Below are 15,931 nucleotides of genomic sequence, written 5' to 3'. Positions count from 1 at the left end.
AGTATTTTAATATATAAGAGAATTGTACTACAATGCTGATAGGTTCATTAAGCTGTACCCTTTTCCCTCAACAAATTCAAATTGAGTATTTTAATATATAAGAGAATTGTACTACAATACTGATAGGTTCATTAAGCTGTACCCTTTTCCCTCAACAAATTCAAATTGAGTATTTTAATATATAAGAGAATTGTACTACAATACTGATAGGTTCATTAAGCTGTACCCTTTTCCCTCAACAAATTCAAATTGAGTGTTTTGCTATATAAAATAATTGTACTACAAGGTAGTTGTATGTTGTGAAAACTAAGTTTATTGCATCGACACATCAGACCTCAAACAAGTTGTTTGTTGTTATCTTTGGAATCCAACTTAATGATAGTGGGTTAATAAGATTCTAAATACGGGACTGAATTTTATGCAGCTATTCCTCATGTCAAAAACAGTGTGGTAAGTTATGGTATTTATTTAGTGATTTTTTTTCAAATTATTAAGAAAATCTTTTCATGGGAGTGTTTCAGTATGTTTTGTAATAGTATTGGATGATTTATATAGTGCTTTAAGTATAATTCATAGGTTGATTTTTTGTCACTTTCTCAATTGGAGGGGCATAACTTTTATTGTAGAAATTTCCATTTCAGTTAAAGAGACTAAGTTATAATAGCAAGATATCTTAAAAATGAATATCTATTGGTTCTTATAACCGACCTAATTATATGTTATTATTCCTTAATAATTCGGTTATTAACTATCCCCCCCCCGACATGGCCAGTTGGTTAAGGCGTTCGATTCGTAATCTGAGGGTCGCGGGTTCGAATTCCTGTCGCACCAAACATGCTCACCCTTTCAGCCGCAGGGGACGTTACAATGTGAAAGTCAATCCCACTATTTGTTGCTAAAAGAGTAGCCCAAGAGTTGGCGGTGAGTGGTGATGACCAGCTGTCTTCCCTCTAATCTTACACTGCTAAATTGCTAAATTAGGGACGGCTAGCGCAGAGAGCCTTCGTGTAGCTTAGCGCGAAATTCCAAGAAACAAACAAAACAAACAGTCCCCTTCACCATGGTTTTTACCACAATTATTAAAGCTTGTTTAAAATATTAGATTTATTAATGTGAAATAAGCCCTAAATGTCTATATATCTTATATGCACTGCACATATTGAAGGGGGAAACAAGTACTGCAAATTTGTAGCTGTGCAAAACATTTTGTCCCCCGCTGGTACAGCGGTAAGTTTACTGATTTACAATGTTAAAATCAGGGGTTCGATACTCATTGGTGTTCTCAGCAAATAGCCCGATGTGGCTTTGCTATAAGAAAACACACACAAAAACAGTTTGCATTTGTTTTGGTTTTAATTAAAGGATATTCTTCTTACATTGTCAAATTATCAGCATATATCATACCACAAATAGCAACCGAATTATTAATAACCGGTTATCGTGGATTTATTTAATCCAGTGCATTTATTTGACCTTTACGTTTTCTGGAGTTGTGTACAAAAGAAATTTCACTTAGAATATTTTGGATCAGTGTTTGATAATTGAAAGTTTACTTAAGTGATCTTGATTTTTGAATATTGCACTTTCCTAAACTCGGAACTCCTCGGCCAATCTCGGCCACTTATATCAAACCTCGAGTAAATGACGTAAGCATCCGAGTTGAACTACTCACAACATGCCTTTCAGATCTACATCGAATTTAAGAATAATAGTCTTGTTGCCTTGGAGAATTTATACTCGTATTGAAAAAGATCTAAGAGTCTAACGGAAACATCATATTCTACCCTAATACTTGTGGAAACTGTTGAAGAGTGTATCGAGAAAACAGTGGAAAAGTTACGTAGATTAAATTTATGTTTACTAACCGTGTATACTAATTTATAATTGTACGGCTTTTCCTCTCGTAGAAGTGTGAAGAAGTTTTACGTCTGTTGCGTAATGTAATAATGTCAGCTTAGGATCTACGGATGTCAATGCGTATTAATAGTGCTGAGATAATTTAATGTAACTTTTAGAACTTTAAAAAGAAAACTGAAAACCGACCCGGCATGGCCAGATGGTTAAGGCACTCGACTCGTAATTTGAGTGTCGCAGGTTCGAATCCCTATCACACCAAACATGCTCGCCCTTTCAGCCGTGGGAGCGTTACAATGTGACTGACTGTCAATCCCACTATTTGTTGGTAAAAGAGCAGCCCAAGAGTTGACGGTTGGTTGTCATGACTAGTTGCCTTCCCTCTGACCTTACACTGCTAAATTATGGACGGCTAGCGCAGATAGCCCTCAAGTAGCTTTGCGCGAAATTCAAAACAAACCAAACTGAAAACCTGATACTGTTATTCGACACTTTTGAAGTTTGTATTTATTTATTATTATCAGGAGGTGATCAAATTTTTTGTATTGAGTAAAATATAACATTGTTTGTTTAACTTCGCACATGAGTTACCCAACACTAACTGCTTAAAGTTTTAAATTTCTCCGCTACAAGCAAACCTTTTCTTAACACGCGCTATTATTAACCATGATTCAAGTACATTATCGAACCTGTTATAAAAATACCTTTTAATGAATAAATATTGCGTGTGATGACCAAGTAGTTATGAACGTAAAATGATCCCCCTGTGGGTTAGCTTGAAGAACACGGACTTACAATGCTAAAATGCGGGGTTCGATTCTACGCGGTGGTCAGTGCAAAAGTAGCCTATCGTGTGAAAATCCGCAAAAAAACCAACATCAGATCAGATAAAACTATAATCAGAAAAGTATTCTGTTTTAACTATAACAATGCTGTTAATCTTTCTAGTTTTACTTTATTGAAAACTATTTCTGCAGTAGGTCATTCCAGCATTGTTTGTTTGTTCGTGAATTTTGCCCAAAGCTACACGAGTGCTATCTGTGCTAGTCACCCCTAATTTAGCAGTGTAAGACTAGAGAGAAGGCAACTAGTCATCACCACCTATCGCCAACTCTTGGGCTACTCTTTTACCAACGAATAGTGGGATTGACTGTCACATTTACAACGCCCGCACGGCTGAAAGGGCGAGCATGTTTGGTGTGACGGGGATTCGAACCCACAACCCTCAGATTACCAGTCATGCTCCTTAACCACCTGGCCATGCCGGGCCCATTCCAGCGTTGTACGTTCGTCACCTTGTCCATACGGTGAGTCAACAGTATCTTTTCGGACTTAACAAGTATAAAATGCGAAGATTAATTCCCTGCGGTGGGCAGAGTGCAGATAGCCCATTGTGTAGGTTTGCGCTAAAAACATTGTCTCTCAAACGCTCAGTATTTTTTTTCTCGAATATCGTGATTTAAAGTTGCTTTGCTATTTATGGTGTCATCCAAGAGGCAATGTCACTTTGAAGGATAGCCTGGTGGTTAAGGAGCTCGAATTGCAATCTTAGGATAGTGGGTTAGAATGTCCATCACCGAACAGGCTCACACTTTCAGCCGTGGATGCTTTATATTGAGATAGTCAATCCTACTATTCGTCGGCAAAAGAGTAGCCCAAATGTTGTCAGTGGGTGGTGTTAGCTAGCTGTCTTCCCTTTAATCTATCCACTGCTAAATTATGAACGATCAGTGCAGATAGCTCTCGTGTATATGGCTGTGCACAAATTCAAACGAAACCAAACTATAAACGACAAAGCGATATTTTTAGATAAGACAGAAATGAATGATCATTATATTTTCATTTTACTATTAAAACTGCATGAAAACTAAAAATGATTTTTTTTCTCCATGTCCGGTTCCTGATTGACTACTATCGTTTCGCCGTGTATCTCAGGGGGTAAGTACAAATCCACTTGTTTTTAGCTAAAACTATTCACCATAAATTTCGTTTCAATTGTTTATCTGATTGTATACTCATAAACCATGCACATGTCACACGGTCATGTGATCCACCACTGTTTCTCTCCAGTGATCATATACGTTTTTCAGATTGTTTTAAACAACATATTGTAAAATCGATTATTGACAGAAAAATTTTCTCTCCTTTCTTTAACGTGTAATTAATGAGTTTTATTTTTAGGTATATTTTGTTCTACGGTCCCGCAATGCCAAGTGGTTAAGGCGTTCGACTTGTAATCTGAGGGTCGCTGGTTCGAATCCCCGTCACACCGAAAAGTCTCCTACTGTTAGCCGTGGTATTCGTTGATAAAAGAGTAGCCCAAGAGTTGGTGGTGGGCGGTGGTGACTAGCTGTCTTCCCTCTAGTCTTACAATTCTAAATGAGGGGCGGCTAGCGCAGATAGCCGTCGTGTAGCTTTGCGCGAAAATTTAAAAAAACAAACAAAAGCTTTTGTTTCAAGGTAGGTAACCAAAAACATTTATTATTTACTGGCTTACAACACTAAACCCTGTGGTTCGATTCTCCGCTGTTGACAAAGCAGATAGCATATTGTAACTTTGTTCTAAAATAAAGAAAGGAAAAAATGACTCCCGCTTGGATAGCGTTAGGTCTCGGACTTACAACGCTAAAATCCGTGTTCTGTACTCCGCGGTAAACGCATCGTATATAACTCGATGTTTCTTTGTTCTAAAGAAACAAACTTTGAAATAATATTACTTGCAACATATAAAATACAATAATAAACTCTTGGTTGATACTGGAAATACTTTTATTAAGCAGACAAGAAATAAAAAAATTCAACAGATTACCAAACAAAGCTGCAAATTGCTCATAGCAGCCATACAGTCATCTCTACCAACTGCTGGCACTCCAACTGAGCAATGTCGCCACGGGTAATCGGCAAGTATATATAACAGTTATTGTCTTTTTTTGAGGCCCATTTATTTCATTGCGATCAGTAACAAATAATAAAAAACTAATAATAATAATTAAATAAATACAAATCAGTTCATAATTATTTGTGTGATATGTAAAGTTTTGTACAGGGCGGTGAAAGTAATCCTCTCCCTGATCCTAAAGGAACACGGTTTGGTTATTCCGTTTCGATTCTTCTTTATGGGTATTTGGATATATTGTAAATTTTATACTCAGTAGGGTCAGGAGAAAAAAGACCTCTTATTTCGTTTGCGAGATTCTTTTGTTTGTTTAGAATTTCGCGCAAAGCTACATTAGGGCTATCTGTGCTAGCTACCCCTAATTTAGCAGTGTAAGAATAGAAGGGAGGCAGCTAGTCATTACTACCCACCGCCAAATCTTGGACTACTCTTTTACCAATTAATAGTGGGATTGACCATAACATTATAATGCCCCTATGGCTAAAATGGCTACCATGTTTGGTGTGACGGGGATTCGAACCTGAGACCCTCAGATTGTGAGTCGAGTGCCCTCACCACCTAGATATGCCGGACCTGAGGTTCTTTTATTGTCCTCTGTTTTCCCTACACCGGTGGCTCAGATGGAGATTTTATAAAGCTAAAAATCTGGTTTCAATATCGCCCATTATAAAGCTTCAAAAACACAATCTTAAGGTTATGCGACGCTTGACACATGTCTAAATTATTTCATTACCGGGATTTTTTTTAATATGTGTGGGTTTACGTATTTCTTTCATTAAATGATCACGTAGTAATTAACTTTTTTTGTCTATAACCGAAATTCTGTAGAATGTTACTCGGTAATTTTCCAGTGTCTTTATGTGTTGTTGCTAGGCCTGGCTTAGCCTAGTAGTTAGGTCGCTTGATTCATAATCTGAGAGTCGCGGGGGTGAATCTCCTTCACTGAACATACTTGCTCTTTCAGTCGTTGGAGCATAATAAAGTGGCAGTCAAACCCACTATCCGTTGAATGGTGTTGACTAGTAGCTATTTTCCCTTTAACGCAGATGGCGCTCGTATAGCTTTGCGTGAATTTTAAACAAAACCTCATCGCGTTTGAACTGTGTATACACTATCATAATCATAAGGTACAATGTAAAGACACATTTTACTTCGATAATAGTGTCACCTACTTTAACCATTTACATCACTATACAAAAAGTATTGTCTGTCAGTCATTCGGTAGACATTAAAATGACGGCACATGAGGGATGCTTAATGTAACAATTTGTACATTAGTAAAACGTACGCGTTCCATGAATCGCGAGACAAATTATGAATTCTGTAGACAACAGCACAGCATGGTGTATGACTCTCAAAAGTAAGAAACCAAAATATTCGTTACCCTTAACTTTGGTTTTACTTACTCTACAGACACAACATTTTTGGGGGGATCCTGTGGAAGTAAAGCTATTAATACGTTAATTTTGCCTGTTTTATTTCTCGATTACCTTATTCTGCTAATCATTATCAAGACTTTTACTGTTTCCTTTTGGTATTCCACTGTTCGTGTCAGTATTTTACTGTCTTATAAAATATCTTTCTCTTTGTCTTTGCGCGACATGACGACTATCTGCGCTAGCTGTTTGTAATTTAGCAGTGAAAGACCAGAGGGAAAGAAGGCAGCTAGTCATCAACACCCACCGCCAACTCATGGGTTACTCTTTTAACAACGAATAGTAGAATTGATCGTGACATTATAACGCTCCCACGGCTGAAGTGGCGAGCATGTTTGGTAGTGCGAAGATTCGAACCCGAGACCCTCAGATTGCGAGTCAAGTGACCTAACCAACTGGCTGTGCCAGACCTTCTATTTGGTATCAGTATATTATTGTCTGATAAAATAATGTTCTTTTCTATTTGAGAGTTTTACTGTAATGAGATATCATACCCTGTGGTATCAATATATTACTGTCTGATAGAAATAATCTAGTATTTTACTGCCCATTATCTGTTTGTTATAATTATGTGTGTATTCTTATAGCAAAGCCACATCGGGCTATCTGCTGAGTCCACCAAGGGGAATCGAACCCATGATTTTAGCGTTGTAAATCCTTAGACTTACTGCTGTACCAGCGGAGGACTTGTTATAATTAACGTCAATACACTAAATATATGAATTTAATCATTTCTCTACAGCTGTACTCGAATCGTTACATTATTTCTTTGTCATCAATATTTTTTACAGTGATGCCAAATGCTTGTATTCTTATCTTTACATTTTTTTAAAACAGAGTTAACATAATACCATTTAATACTTTTAAAGTGCCGGATACTAACCTTGTCATACAACTATCCGTAATTTCACCCTAAACAACGAATTTGTTAAAAAGCGGCACCAGCCTAGAACAACATCCAAACTTGTACAACCGTTAGGACGGAGATCTACCAGCACCTTTGGTCCGGTTCATAATATCTTTTGTGGACCTAACAGCTGTTTGAGATGCAAATGCAGTGCATGGAAGGGTTAACTTGATTAGAATGTTACTAGCAATAGCTCCCAACCTTTACGTGTCACGTTTTTGCTGTTACTATAGCTTCTAATAATAGACGGCTGAGCTTCTGATGGCTTCCTTGTGGAGTAATGACGTCATCTGTATTTATATCCTAGACACGGTGTCAGAATGTCACGTGACTGCTAATGCGAGGAACAAAATTTATCGAAAAAGAAGTTTTAACATTTGAACAACCCTTGGGAGCCCACTCGATCAGACATGCATACCACAGTCTTGTTATGCCACATTTTTAACCTCATAGGAGCACCAGCCAAGTTTAGGAGTGCCTCTTGGGGGAAGGCAAAGGACAGTTTTCTCCTCCTTCCAGTGCTTCTCACCACTTTTTTTTGGAGCAATAAACGTGAGAAAATGTGCAGTGTGTGCAGCCTCTGTCATTTATCCAATTCACAATTTATCCGAGTATCAGTAGAAAGTTTGCGAGCACGATCTACACTTGTTTAGTTATATCATGGTTTATAGAGAAAAAAAGTATTGGAAAAAGTCACACTAAATGCTCCTATAATAAATTAGTGTTTAATATTTAATTCGCAAAAAAAAAAAAAACCGACAAAAACGTAACTCCCCCACCCCTCTACCTTATCGAAATGTTAAATGGCGTCTCGGATCAAATCGGTTAAGAGAAAGTTAACACGATATCTGGTCTATGAGACACTGTAAAAGCTGTAATTTTCGTGACACGAATAAAGAATATTTCGCTTTAAAACATACGTGCATGTGACGTGTGTTGCAACCATGTGTAACTTGTTTGTATCAAAGTCCCTGGCTCCTTCCAGTGGCAAAGCGGTATGCCTGCGGACTTACAGTGCTAGAAACCAGGGTTTCGATACCCATGGTGAGCAGAGCAAAAATGGTCCATTGTGTCACTTTGTGCTTGACTACAAACAGACAAACAAGATCCTTGAAGCTTTAGCAACGCAACTACCATTAAAATATTCAATTGAAGGTACTGAATTAGAATTGAATTTCTTATGACAAAAAGAATTGCACGATTTTGAATATCGGGCGTTTTTCATTTTATTAATGAAAGTAATACACTATTAGCTGGAATTCAGTTTTCTGTAAATTAGATAACTTGTTTCTTTAATTACTAAATCTGTCTCCTCGTATTTACATAGACTCCTTTGTGTATGTTCGTATTTAGGCAAGGATTTCTTATTTTATTATCATTTATAGTGTGGTGAAATAGCACAAATACTGAATGATGCAGTTTCTTTTACCGATTAGAGGTAAATTTTGTTTTCTTTTGTCTTGATAGAATGCTCGAGAAACTTGCTTCATTCTGAATTGACATGTCAAAACAACAATTACATAATGTTATTATATTTAAACGATCTCCAAGTATTGATATAGGAACTCCTATGAATTTATTTTGGAGTAATAGAAACATTCCATATGTTTTTAATTTCAGGGTTACACAGCACTTCACATTGCAGCAATGGCTGGACATGAAGGTATTATGGAGCTACTGACCAGCACATATGGTAAATTTACTTTATTTGTCAATCTGCCCTTTAAGACTGACCCTTATCTTTACATTCTATAGTTTTAATGTCTTCAATAACTTACATTATCTACTTACTAATACAGTTACGACAGAAAGTGTTCATACCCCTGCGTCGTGAGTAGTTCTTTTCTTATAACTTAAAAAGTATATATAAAATATAAATATTATACTAATGTAAATTGAACGACAAATAAACTGTTTATAAACAAATAACCAAACATAGGAGGGGCAGAAATTGTTCGTGCGTCTATTTTAATGGTCAATTGTGTAGCCTTTCAGGTGAATTACTTGGCAAAATCTCTCCTCATAGCCCTCCATGATCGTTTGACAATACTCGACTGGTATTTTCTTCCATTCTTCTTTACAAAAGGCCTCCAACTCTTGCAAGTTTTTCGGATGATGCTGATGAACCCTGGTCTTCAACTCATGCCAAACGTTTTCAATTGGGTTGAGATCGGGTGACTACGATGGCCACTCCAGAACACTTATATGGTTCCTCTGCAACCAGGATTGCACATATTTCCTGTGTGTGCTTAGGGTCATTGTCGTGCTGGAAGATCCAACGACGCCCAAGCCACAAGTTCCAACCATCATTCTTGATATAAGTGCCTAATATATCAACGTACTCTTCTTTTTTCATGATTCCGTTGTGCGGTGAAGGCTGCCTACACCAGAAGAGCTGAAGGAACCCCATAGCATGATAGAGCCGCCTCCGTGTTTAACTGTAGGGATGGTGTTCATTGGAAGATTTCGTCTCCCCTTCTTACGGAAAATATAGCGAACATCATTGTGGCCAAAAAGCTTGATTTTAGTCTCGTCTGACCAAAGAATACTCTTCCAATGGGTAAATGGTTTATCTACATGCTTTCTTGCATACTTCAATCGTGCTTCTAAATGAACAGGCTTTAAATATGGAGTTCTACGAGGACTGCATGCTTTGAACCCAGAAGAGCGTAACATGTTCCTAATTGTAGAGGTGCTTACTTTAACCAGTTTCTGTATGTCATTACGTGTTAAACGAGGGTTCCTACTAACTTCTCTGAAAACCTTCCTCTTGGTTCTCTCTGGAATTTTGGTGGGGCGTCCGGAACGAGGGAGGTTAGCAGTTGATCCTGTAAGCTTAAACTTGGCAATTATGCTTTGAACAGTAGATTTCGGCATATTAAGTTGTGTAGCAATACCGGAAAGAGACGCACGAGACTTGTATTTTACTATAATTCGGTTTTTTAAATCACTGGACAGTTGTTTCCTGTTCGCCATGATGACCAAGCAGATAATGACGAAGACAGCGCTAAATTACCGGAAGTACATTTTTTGCTGACTAAATTCCAAAATTCATGAACCCAGTGTTTAGTTCTGGAATGGTATAATGTAGTTTATTCCCCAAACTAAACAAAATTTTTACGGTAATATCAATTTTTTCACACGTTCTGAAATGCACGAACACTTTCTGCTCCTCCTATGTTTGGTTATTTGTTTATAAACAGTTTATTTGTCGTTTACTTTACATAAAAATTTATGTAGGTGTGTGTTAGTATAATATTTATAATATATTTTACTTCTATTAGCCTACTCATGATACCTTTTAAGTTGTGAGCAAAAAACCACTTGGGACGCAGGGGATCAAACACTCTTCGTCATAACTGTAGGTGTCTAATTTTTCTTTTAGTGTTTGTTTTTCTCTAATTTTCCATCTTTCTGTTTATCCAAGAATTATGTGTTCGTGGGCATTCAAAATGTTTTTCTAAACATTCATTTGTTCTATGTGTATACAGAATTTTATTTTATTTTTGGCTTGTGATGTATTATTTTATTTATGCAACTGACTATTAAACACAAATCCTTTAGAGAGAGATCTGTGACACGCTAGTAATGAATTGTGTTGATTATTGAAATGCACACCTCAAGGTGACTTTTTTTTCATGTAACAAACAGAAAGAGAAGACAGTAATAAGGTACTTGACAAGTGAATAGTAGAGATGTTATTGGTTTACTAAGGTCATATTTGAATATATAATGAGTTATCTAGCCTTTTTTATTCTAAGCTATAGACAATTTGAAGTTCATTAGGTCACTATGGTTATGTTAAATACCTAATATCATCTAGCCTTTTCCTAAGTTAGTCAGTTTGAAGGCCATTAGGTCACTATGGTCATATTAAATATTGAATGAATCATCCAGCCTTTTTCAAAATTACAGTCAAGTCTAAAGGCCATAGGTTCACCATAATCACGTTAAATACCTAATGAACTAGCCAGTCTTTTTCTAAACTATAGTCAAATGTTAGACCATTGGGTCATTGCAGTCATATTAAATACCTGGTGAGTAATCCAGCTTTTTTCCTAAGCTACAGTCGAGTATTACACCATTGGTTCATTGCAGTCATGTTAAATAGCTAATTAATTGTCCAGCTTTTCTTCTTAGCTATAGTCAAGTGTTAGACCATTGGGTTATTGCAGTCATGTTTAATAGCTAATGAGTCATCCAATTAAGTGTAAAGACCTTCTAGGATTTTTTTACATCATAAATACAAGTAACCAAATTTTCAAACTCCCACACTTCTCTAGAATAATAAGTTGTTGTGGCTGGGAAGGTCAAAAGCATTGTTATGAACTGTAAAGTTTGTGTGGGAAATTGTGAAATGTAAGTATTGCGTTCGGCAAATCTCCAGACTTCACTCACCACTCAGATTTACCCACAAGGAGAGCACGAATTTCAGAATATTTTTAATGAAAAATTAAATCTGAATTTAAATTTTAAACATCAACACTCGTACACTTAAGTAAATAGTTCTTTATTGAATGTTTAAAAAACATTTTTGTAACTGTCAATACGCCAAACTACTTCAAGGTTTGTGAGTTTGGTCATTAACATGGCCTCTAATAACAATACCAGGGATGGTTTTATTGTTTTAAAATTTTTACATGTTCTACAGTAATTCTTGTATGCTGAATTTGAAAATGATATTCATTTCTCTCCATCACGTATATATTTCCCACAAAACCAAGGAAACACAAACACACACTAGTTGTTGGCTTGAACAACTGTCGTAGAAGAAATTTTTGTTGGTGGTTTGCACACTTTTTTGTTCTTTATTTCTCTGTTTTATTAAACATTGGTACTTTTTTATTTGTTATATCTATGTTTTGTTAGGCCTTACACTTTTTTATTTGTTATATCTATGTTTTGTTAGGCCTTACACTTTTTTATTTGTTATATCTATGTTTTGTTAGGCCTTACACTTTTTTATTTGTTATATCTATGTTGTGTTAGACCTTACACTTTTTTATTTGTTATATTTATGTTTTGTTAGGCCTTACACTTTTTTATTTGTTATACCTATGTTTTGTTAGACCTTACACTTTATTTGTTATATTTATGTTTTGTTAGGCCTTACACTTTTTTATTTGTTATATCTATGTTTTGTTAGACCTTACACTTTTTTATTTGTTATATCTATGTTTTGTTAGACCTTACACTTTTTTATTTGTTATATCTATGTCTTGTAGAAAAGGCAATGAACATATAAAGGGAAGGTGTGTATGTTCCTTGTAAAACTGTTTATAGCTTCGATCCCTTAATAATTTCCTTCATCTATTCATCTTATGGTGAATTTGTGAGCGAAATCATGTTAAGCATAAACATGGAGAAGTAACGAAACTAAAAGTGAAAGGGGAAATACTTGGGTTTCAAACATCCATTACACACTTTTGGGGACACATGTAGATAGTTTGTGACTGGATATCCTGCATTTTTTTAACCTGTCTGTCACTTTGTGTATAACTTGTATACGTATTTGGTTGTCCTGACCATGCACTTGCCTTATCGCGTATATCTGTTTGTTATGACAAGATGTCAGTGGAAGGATCGATCACTCGCAGTTTATCAGTTAGTTTGACAAAATCGGCCTTCCCTTTTCAACAGTAAACAAGCCCGCTTTCTTTACAACGAAGTTAGAACAGCTTCATTTAAGTAGGGGTGTAAGTGAGAGTATATGTGCGTGTTCAATAATAGTCATGCAAGGTTTTTTTTCATCTATCACGAAAGTGGGTAAGACCAACATTGCTTAAGAAGAAATTTTGGGCCTTTTTTTTTCTTTTATCGTTTTTTATGAAACATTATAAAAACAATAAAAAACACCATCTTAAAACACCTACACAGATTAACGTACGAGCTTCCAGAAAAAATAATAAAAGGGAAGTTAACAATAAAGAGCCTTAACAAGCGGACCTAAAATTTGTTGCTACTGTTACACACTTTGAGTGCGAAACTCTATGGAAAAAAAAGTTTGAAATAGTGAAGTTCATTACAGTTCCCATTGTTAACATCAATGTCCTTTTGTGGTCTTTGTATTATTGTTAACTTAGCCTTCAGCAATTTTTGCATATTGCAGTTGGTAACGTTTTTCTACAAACCTGGGGGTTCGCTCCTCTTGCAATTTCGCTAAAACAGGAACACAGGATACTCAGAACAAGCTAGAAATATTTTTGAAGGTGCCAATAAAGGGTGTTAAGAAATGAATTGACTACTGACCTACGTACTTTCTCATGTTTGTATTACTAGAAGAGTTTGTTTTTGCTTTTTTTTAATTTTGCGCAAAGCTGCATGAGGGCTGTCTGTGCTAGATGCCCCTTGTTCAGAAAGAAGGTAACTAGTCATTACCATGTACCGCCAACTCTTGTGTTACTCTTTTACCAACGAATAATGGGTTGTTGTGACGGGGATTCGAACCCGCGACCCTCAAATTACAAGTTGAGCACCGTCACCACTTGACCAGGAATTAAACACCGTTATATAAGTGCATTATTAAATATAATGTACAAGAATTGAATTGTTTAGGGAAAGAACGTATAAATACAATATGATGACCTTTAAATCAATCTTAATACCTTTTTGTTACTGGAATATAAAATAAAAAGTTTTTACGTCGAGAAATGTTTTGTTTTCATTTTTTACTCTGCTTTATAAAAGTGAAAAAGGGTAAGAAATTATATTCAAGCTTCAATGTTTAAACATCTATAGTAGTTAATGAGTAAGAAGATCGTACTGACCCCTGGTGGGAGAGCAGTAAATCTTCGAATTTAAAATCAAGGGATCGGTTCCACTCGGTGGACACAGCAGATAGCCCGATGTGGCTTTGCTGTAAGAAAACACACACATAAGATAATGCTGTTTATGTTAAGCCTATTGCTGGAATTTAGCCAACATTTTACGTTTTTTCCATGGGCTTCCACTGCAAAAGATGTAAAGTTCTTTAGGGAAGTGACGTGAATGTTTAATTTTTTCAACATTACACGCTCTATACTTCACCAAAAGTTCATTGTATCTTTAGAAAAACTTTAAATTTTCCATGAATATGGAACCTGTGATTTATAATCAACATGGCAGATTGTGGTCCTACATATAAACAAAAGAAGTTGTTCCGCTTTTGGGCATTTAACACGAACAAGTAATTTTTTTTATTGGCCAATGTATTATTTATATAAAAAGTATATGTTAGTGTAACATGAACTATGTATTATGATCCTAAATCGTACTCATCAGTTATTCGGTCAGCACCATTTTAACAAGTTACGACGTAATGACGGGTCAGTGTTTGTTTCGTTAAGACGTACTTATGCTAGGCCTATATGTAATCGAAACAAATAGATCTTTACGCATGATGTGTCGTTGGAAGAATCCAGACTTATTATTTCCTGCAAGCCTGACAGAGGGTGATTTATTATTATTCATGCTTTATGTGTTGTTCATATCAGTTGAAATTCAACAGTTTTTGTTCGTATATGTAAGATGATTCAGTGTATGCGTGACGAAACTGCTTTTCCATTGATGGGCTCACTAACTTATAAATAGTACCAAACGAATATTCTCAGTCCCAAAATGTGCACAAAAGTAAAACTTTTCACTCCACCACTTGGGAAAAAACAGGGGATTTCCCGAAAAAATCCTTCACCTAACTCATTGATTCATCAACTTCTAGAGCCCGGCATGGCCAGGTGGTTAGGGTGCTCAACTCGTAGTTTTAGGGTCGCGAGATCAAATCCATTTCACACCAAACATGCTTGCTTTTTCAGCCGTGGGAGCGTTAGAATGTAACGATCAATCCCATTATTCGTTGGTAAAAGAGTAGTCCAAGAGTTGGCGGTGGGTGATGATGACTAGCTGCCTTTCCTCTAGTCTTACACTGCAAAATTAGGGATGGTTAGCGCAGATAGTCCTCATGTAGTGTTTCGCAAAATTCAAAACAAATAAACACCAACTTCTAAGTGGTACCTAACGAATGGTCTCGGCCTAGAAGTTTGCACAAAAATAAAACTTCTCACCCAATCATTCAGGGAATCCGGGTGTTTCACAAAAACACTTATAGGGATTCTCCGAAAGCGTACCTCAGCTTTAATAAATAAACAGGCCTACTAATTACCTTTCGTAACATGGTCAAAAAAATTAAATTTGTATCACATCAGCAATAATCATTAAACTAAAAATATGCAAAATAGTGAGTAGTTCAAACAGTACATTTGTATTATAGACGCCACATAAATGTGGGTCATAGGCCCACGGTTTCGCTAGTGGTACTGTAGATTAGTAAGTACAAATTTAAATGTTATTAAGATTTAAGTGTAAAAGCAGTACGTAGAAAAATTATTTTTATAGACATATAACTATTCAATAAAAGTTTTTTTTTACCCTGAATCTTTTTATAGACGTCACTACCATACGCATTTAGCTAACTTACTTTATCAACCTTTGCCCTCTTACATGCAGAAATATGACTCGCTAAACTAAAAATAGGATGCAACATATAAATGGATCGATATTGATTCGAGGTTTGAAATCCAAAATGGCCGTCTACAGTTTTACTACTTTTATGAAAGCAAACTGTTAAAAATAAAGGCACAAAAGTATCATAATTACGAGTGTTTTGATACTTGATAAGACCAATAAATTATATGGGATCTATCTTTTCAAAGCCAGAAAGACCAATAAATGAAAATGTGGTTACATGTGACCTGTTCATAGCTAGTTAAACCACTAAATAATATCGTGTTTTCGCGAGATCTGTTCATTCTAAGTCAACTAACTCAATAAATAATAGTAATGTTGCCCGATATCAATCACCCA

At 36.0% G+C, this 15,931-nt stretch overlaps 1 protein-coding gene across 1 annotated transcript in view; it reads left to right on the top strand.

Moving 5' to 3' along the window:
* Positions 1-15,931, top strand: part of LOC143239064 (uncharacterized) — a 44,819-nt gene that overhangs the window by 8,903 nt on the left and 19,985 nt on the right. The window contains exon 3 of the mRNA XM_076479855.1: positions 8,714-8,786. Within this exon, the coding sequence (XP_076335970.1) occupies positions 8,714-8,786 (73 nt within the window). The remainder of the gene's footprint in view (positions 1-8,713; positions 8,787-15,931) is intronic.

Source organism: Tachypleus tridentatus, chromosome 13 (genome assembly GCF_004210375.1).
Source record: "Tachypleus tridentatus isolate NWPU-2018 chromosome 13, ASM421037v1, whole genome shotgun sequence".
Taxonomy (NCBI): Eukaryota; Metazoa; Arthropoda; class Merostomata; order Xiphosura; family Limulidae; genus Tachypleus; species Tachypleus tridentatus.
Note: the sequence above shows the minus strand (reverse complement) of the source record. Positions and strands in the feature narration are given on the sequence as shown.